The sequence below is a fragment of the Camelina sativa genome, chromosome 20 (genome assembly GCF_000633955.1).
Source record: "Camelina sativa cultivar DH55 chromosome 20, Cs, whole genome shotgun sequence".
NCBI lineage: Eukaryota > Viridiplantae > Streptophyta > Magnoliopsida > Brassicales > Brassicaceae > Camelina > Camelina sativa.
In genome coordinates this window covers 7,067,387-7,074,186 of record NC_025704.1, presented here as the reverse complement: position 1 = coordinate 7,074,186, position 6,800 = coordinate 7,067,387, and the positions used below count along the sequence as shown (strand labels likewise).

Here is a 6,800-nt window from a genome sequence, read left to right as displayed (position 1 = left end):
ATATATATTTTACTTGCAATCATATTTCATATATCTTCCAAAGGATATTGTTTTTAACATTACAAATGAAAATGCATATCTTTGGCAAAAAAAAAAAAAATGAATATCAAAAACTGGTCCTGGATCCTGGGAGATTACTAGGCCTAGCCCACTACTTCCTTATTAGCAGAAAAAAAAAGAAACTGTATAAATAAACATCGTGTTTTGTTCCAACAAAAAAAAAGAAAATGAATATTTTGTTGAAACTATTATCATTAATGAGTTAACTTATCGTTTAAAAAAATCAAAACCACACTGACTACGAAAATAATTTTTTTTACCCGAAACTACCCCTGGCTCACTCCACGATTGTTAACTACTTTGTGAGAGTCGAGGGTAAAAAAGTAATTCAAAAATAGGTAAAAAACCTTAAAAACTCATTTTAATGTGTAAAAAAAAAAAAATAAACGAGGAAAATTCCACGGGAAGATTTCTCAATTACTTACTTTCCCCGCCAATTGCATCTCTTACTAATTTCCTCTAAATTCTTCCCTAATTCCCAAATCTAGGTCTCAATTTCTCTCCATGACTCTTCACACTTGCTTCAAACCCCCTCAAATTCCTCTTTGATTCTTCGAATTTTTCCGGAATCTGAATACCTAGAAACCCTAATTTTTTGAATTCGTGACTACAGTTTCGATCCCGAAGATGAGCAATCAAAGCAGTTCCGGCTGGGGTTCGACTTCGACTTCGAGTTTGACTCAGTTCGGGATTGGTTTGGCTAATACAGTTCAGTCGGAGTCTGCTCCTTACTTGCCGCTACCGTCGTTACCTTTATTCTGCGGTGCCGCTGAGCCTGGGGAGTTCAAGCTTTTCGATGAGGTTTCCCAAGGTAGTGGTTACAGGTCGTTGGATCGCAGGGAGATTCTAGCGCAATCTAGTAGAATCGCAAATATGCTTCACGAGACTGACGTTTCTTATCTGTAAGCGATCTATCGTTTTCATATTTGGCAACTATAATTTCGCTTCTGGGAATTAGAAACTAGTTTGTGCTTCTTCGTTTTTTCAATTGGATTGGTGAAATTTGGTTTGAGAATCTTATACATGAATCTAACTCGTTATTAGTACTTTTAAGTTGATTATCTCGTGTTTCATATGTGAAGCTTACGGATCAGCTAATTTACTATATAATCTGTTGTTTTATTGGCTGATTTTGTACAATTTAGTAATATTAAGAAGATTAGATAATGTTTACGTCTTCAGGTTTTGGTATTTTTGCTTGTGAAATGATCAGTAACATATTGTTCTGTGCTGGTTAAAGCGGTTATTTTCAAAGCTAACCTTTAAGTGATGCTGGACGGGGAAAGTCATATCGAGACTAACTTATTTTTTCTGAATTTATCTTACAGGGATCTTCGAAACGAGGCTATGGGTCTTAATTGTAATTCTGTGGAGCATTCTCAGTTATACGATCAAGTTATACGATGCAATCCTGGAGCATTTGAGTATGTTATCCCCGGTAAATGAAACCTTCTCATTTTTTCCTTTTTTGGCTGAACTGTCCTATGGAGTAATTACAGATTTCGGGGGAAATATTGAAGAATCCTTTAAGTTTTTTCAAATATTTGGTACGCATCTAAGAAGTTATCTTCCTTCTTTGTTCACCCAGTCAGGTGGTATTGAACCTCTATTCCACGTTCCATTGTGCTAAGCTTTTCTAGTTGTTTGGTTGTTATTGCGATTGTGTATGATAGAGATTCAATATGTTTGTGTTTATTATTTATCACAATTTTTAAATTAATCAGGTCCGACCTGCGATTCAGTCTTTACCAGTGAAGAGCCTCAAAAGATAACTTCTGAGCCAAGTGTTCCTGTTCAGATTCAACGGCAGCCGGATAATCATTTAGCTAGGAATATACAACCTGAACCTGTGAAAAGGGTACTCCGATCAAATCATCTTGAAGATCATAGTTTGCAGCACGAACCTTTGACAAACCAGTCACCGAAAGATGTTACTGCGTATCATGACTCTCGGCCTGAAACGAGTACCATGAATGTAAGCCCATTATCATTATCGTCACCTACAAGTGGTTTTCTTATGTGTGGGCATAACCAAATTAAAATGCAGGAAATTTCTGCTTCCAAGAAGCCAAAGGGAAAGAAGAAACGTAAAGATGACTCGTTCTCAGTTCAACCAGATCCATCTGTGCTGCAAGGTCTTTTTGTTCTCGTTTCCTTGTTTTCATTGCATTTACCCCTACCCTCTAACTAATTGTAGTTTCTTAACTCTTGTTTAGAATCCATTGTAACAAGCTTTTGTGAGATGTTGGAAGACTTCTGTGGCAGAGCTGAAGTCTCTGGTGATGATAGGGATGAAGCAGAGTGGTCATCAGTGCCTGTTGATGAAGTCCGTGTTCTTGTAAATGAATTGATGACTATACGGTCGAAAATGCTTCTGCATATGATACCTGTTGATATTCTATCGAGGTTATTGCACACTCTGGATCATCAGATACACAGGGCAGAAGGCTTGTCCATTTATAGTGAACATGTGAGTAATTTTCTGTTTGGCTGTCTATATGCTCCTCTCATGCCTAACAGTTGTGGGGATTCTTTCATGTTGCAGTTGACTCATGGACTATTTTATCTTACAATCTAGCTTTCAATCAAACTCATTATTTCTCTGATCGAAATATAGTTTCTTAGACTTGCAAGGATGCATTAATGATTTATTTCTTCTGACTGTGTGCTGAATTATCACTTTTATTATTAGAGGTGACAAATACGTTTTTTTCTTTTTCCTTTTTACCTAACATTTTCTACGCAAAAACATTTCAGGCAGATTCAGATTCAGTGTTATTGGTTCTTGGTGCCCTTGAGTCAATCCATGCATCACTTGCAGTGATGGCCAACAGTGATATGCCAAAGCAGCTCTACAAGGAGGAGGTGAGTGCTTCTTAAGTGTTTGTTTACCCTGAAGTCTGTTAATTTTTATCTGCAGACTGCTACCGTTTTACCATATTTGTGACTCATCTTTATCTTTACACTTTTCTTAATCAGATAATTGAGAGAATTCTGGAGTTTTCTAGGCACCAAATGATGGCTGTTATGTCTGCTTATGATCCATCATACCGTACTGCAAGTAAACCGGTAGAAAATGTTGCATTTGAAGGTTGTTTTTCCAATTTAATTTGGAAGTTTTATTTGCTATAAATATTCTGTTTCAATGCATGGCATGTCATTCCCTATTCTGAAACTTGATAATTATCCTAGTATGTAAGCACAATGATTGTGCCGCAGGCATGCTATGCTGTTTTTCAATGTTCTCATTTATACTCCACAAGTTATGTTCTTATTAATTCTAATATATCGATGTGCCACATGCTCTTCTAGGTGATGATGATGATGATCACGATCATGACATGGGCTCAGCCAGCAAAAGGCGGCGCATAGGAAAGATCGGCAAAGTGAAGAAGTCGGCAGTGAACAGGTTTACTGATTAATACCCATTTGTTTGTGATATTAGTTCATTTTCCCATCTGCTATTTCTGTTTGTAGGATCTCTGGAGCAGTGAATACTGCACAACAGAAACTTTGCACTATTCTTGGCTTACTCAAGGACCTGTTGTTGGTAGAAAGGTTGTCTGACAGTTGCATTTTACAATTGTTGAAGACAAGTATTACGACATTTCTGGTGGAAAACATCCAACTTCTACAACTTAAATCAATTAGCTTAATCGGTGGTGTAAGACTTTCCATTTACTCCACATCTTTCCTGTGTTATCTGTTCTAAAGATCAGTGTCTTCCGGTAGTAATGTTCTTAAAATATTTTTAAATGTCTGCTTTAATGCAGATATACAATTCATATGCTCAACACCGAACGTATGTGATAGATGAAATATCTCAATTACTATGGAAGTTACCTTCCTCGAAACGAGCATTGAGAGCGTATCTTCTCCCTGATGAAGAACAGAGGCAGATTCAAATGGTCACTGCTTTGCTTATTCAGTTGGTTCACAACAGCACAAGCCTTCCTGAAACCTCGAGACAGGCTTCGAGTGGAAACTCCATACTGGATATCCCAGTTGATGTTGGCTACCTAACTAAATGTCATGAAGCGGCTACAGAAACATGTTGCCTCTTCTGGACTCGTGTCCTTGAACGATTTGCCAGTTTTAAGGGTCAGGATGCTTCAGAGATCAAATTGATTATTGAGAATCTTGTTATAGATTTACTGACAGCATTGAATATTCCTGAATATCCATCCGTGTCTCCTATCCTTGAGGTAATTGTACTGTGTTTCTGTGTTTTTTCTAGTTACAAGTCAATGTTTTCTTCCACTCTGACAGGTCAACTCTTGCAGGTTCTCTGTGTCATACTGCTGCATAATGCAGGGTTGAAATCAAAAGATATCTCTGCTCGATTAATGGCCATTGACTTGTTGGGTACAATTGCTGCAAGGTTAAAACGTGATGCTGTCCTCTGCAGTAAAGAAATTTTCTGGACGTCACTAGAATCTGATAGTGAAACTAGCGTCGACCAAGTTTGCGCAAAAGATTGCGCTGTTTGTTTAGGTAAAACGGCCGGGAGCTTATTGGTCTGTCAAATCTGTCAAAGGCGGTTTCATGCTGACTGTTTGGGTTTAAAGGAACTAGACATTCCAAGTCGAAATTGGCACTGTCCGTTTTGCGTGTGCAAGAGGCAACTTCTTGTACTACAGTCTTACTGCAAGACAGACACAAAGAGTACTGGTAAGTTGGAATCAGAAGAAAACATCGGAAACTTAAATATGATCACGAAGACTGAAGTTGTGCAACAGATGCTCTTGAATTACCTTCAGGATGCAGGATCTGTTGATGATGTGCATACTTTCATTTGCTGGTTTGTTCCTGACTTCTTTCACACGGATTTTTGAATATCGGTAGGTCTTTTATGGAAGGTGCTTTGTGCAGGTTTTATCTGTGCCTTTGGTATAAAGATGTCCCGAAATCTCAGAAGAAATTCAAATATTACATAGCCAGACTGAAAGCAAAGTCAATAATCCGTAACTCTGGAGCAACTAATTCGTTATTGACAAGAGATGCTATCAAGAAGATTACTTTAGCGCTTGGGCTAAATAATTCCTTTTCCAGAGGATTTGATAAGATTCTACACATGCTTCTGGTTAGTGGGTTTTGTGCGTCCCTTTTTTTTTGTTTTTTTTGGGTTTTCATCTTTGTTCTAACTGTATTATTTGTTTCAGGCTAGTTTAAGAGAGAGCGCTCCCAATATTAGGGCCAAAGCTTTGCGAGCAGTAAGTGAGCAAAATGTTAAAACACATAGTGATTCTGTTTGGGCGTAAAGTCAGAGTACAGTTATTCTAGTCCAGCGGTGATAATACATTGATTATTATTCTGTCATTGACGATGACAGGTTAGTATAATTGTTGAAGCTGATCCAGAGGTACTTTGTGATAAGCGTGTTCAGTTGGCTGTTGAAGGAAGGTTTTGTGATTCTGCAATATCGGTTAGAGAAGCAGCACTGGAACTTGTTGGCAGGCATATTGCATCACATCCTGATGTTGGTATAAAGGTAAATTTACATTTCCCTGTAGCATTATTGTTATATCACACTCCTCACTATTGCTGTTTCTATGCTGACCAATGGAATTTTTTTGCAGTACTTTGAGAAGGTTGCTGAGAGGATTAAAGATACTGGAGTGAGTGTTCGAAAACGAGCCATCAAGATAATACGTGACATGTGTACTTCAAATCCCAACTTCTCTGAATTTACAAGTGCGTGCGCTGAGATATTATCTCGTATCAGTGATGATGAGTCTAGCGTTCAGGTAATTTTGTATTTAGTATGCATTGTCCTTACTTTTCGGTGTAATATCATGCTTAAATACAAGATCGATAATACATATTTGTTCATCTGCAGGATCTTGTGTGCAAAACTTTCTATGAATTTTGGTTTGAGGAACCTCCAGGGCATCATACTCAGTTTGCTAGTGATGCTAGCTCCATTCCAGTGGAACTGGAAAAGAAAACCAAACAAATGGTTGGGTTGTTAAGCAGGACCCCAAACCACCAGCTTCTTGTGACAATTATTAAGCGTGCCTTGGCTTTGGATTTTTTCCCTCAAGCAGCTAAAGCTGCTGGTATTAACCCAGTTGCTCTTGCATCAGTACGCAGGCGTTGCGAGTTGATGTGCAAGTGCTTACTGGAAAAAATATTACAGGTCAACACTAAAGCTTCATGTCTGTGCATTTATGTGTTGGTCGAGAACCAATAATAAACATCTTTTATTCCCTCAGGTCGAAGAAATGAGCCGCGAAGAAGGAGAGGTGCAAGTACTTCCTTATGTACTTGTTTTGCATGCTTTTTGTCTGGTGGATCCTGGTCTGTGTACACCGGCCTCAGACCCTACTAAGTTTGTCATCACCCTACAGCCATATATGAAGAGTCAGGTTATATGGCCAATCTTGTCAAAATTCTCTTAAATTTTGTAAAGGAATGATACTGTTAAGAGCTTATCTATGTTTGTTTTGTTTGAAAAAATAGTGGTAATAATCCAGAGAAGAAATAAACTGTGAATCGTGTGCACAGTAGCATCTCCAACGAAAAGTGTTGCTAACTTGCCTTTCGTCTTGTATTTGTTGCAGGGTGATAGTCGAATTGGAGCACAATTACTAGAGAGTATTCTTTTCATTATCGATTCTGTCCTACCCTTGATCCGCAAGCTGCCTTTAAGTGTCACAGAAGATCTAGAACAAGATCTAAAGCATATGATTGTTCGACATTCGTTTCTAACTGTTGTTCATGCATGTGTTAGGTACCCT

General features: G+C 38.1%; 1 protein-coding gene across 1 annotated transcript in view; it reads left to right on the top strand.

Annotated features, from left to right (window-relative positions):
* The window catches only part of LOC104769798 (nipped-B protein-like), a 10,794-nt gene continuing 4,451 nt past the window's right edge, over nucleotides 458-6,800 (top strand). The window contains exons 1-18 of the mRNA XM_010494096.2: nucleotides 458-548; nucleotides 674-962; nucleotides 1,389-1,498; nucleotides 1,785-2,035; nucleotides 2,108-2,195; nucleotides 2,277-2,530; nucleotides 2,818-2,925; nucleotides 3,040-3,151; nucleotides 3,373-3,469; nucleotides 3,538-3,724; nucleotides 3,834-4,265; nucleotides 4,344-4,861; nucleotides 4,933-5,143; nucleotides 5,223-5,273; nucleotides 5,393-5,551; nucleotides 5,640-5,807; nucleotides 5,900-6,199; nucleotides 6,276-6,428. Coding sequence (XP_010492398.1) covers nucleotides 688-962; nucleotides 1,389-1,498; nucleotides 1,785-2,035; nucleotides 2,108-2,195; nucleotides 2,277-2,530; nucleotides 2,818-2,925; nucleotides 3,040-3,151; nucleotides 3,373-3,469; nucleotides 3,538-3,724; nucleotides 3,834-4,265; nucleotides 4,344-4,861; nucleotides 4,933-5,143; nucleotides 5,223-5,273; nucleotides 5,393-5,551; nucleotides 5,640-5,807; nucleotides 5,900-6,199; nucleotides 6,276-6,428 — 3,474 coding nt within the window. The 5' untranslated portion in view covers nucleotides 458-548; nucleotides 674-687. The remainder of the gene's footprint in view (nucleotides 549-673; nucleotides 963-1,388; nucleotides 1,499-1,784; nucleotides 2,036-2,107; nucleotides 2,196-2,276; nucleotides 2,531-2,817; nucleotides 2,926-3,039; nucleotides 3,152-3,372; nucleotides 3,470-3,537; nucleotides 3,725-3,833; nucleotides 4,266-4,343; nucleotides 4,862-4,932; nucleotides 5,144-5,222; nucleotides 5,274-5,392; nucleotides 5,552-5,639; nucleotides 5,808-5,899; nucleotides 6,200-6,275; nucleotides 6,429-6,800) is intronic.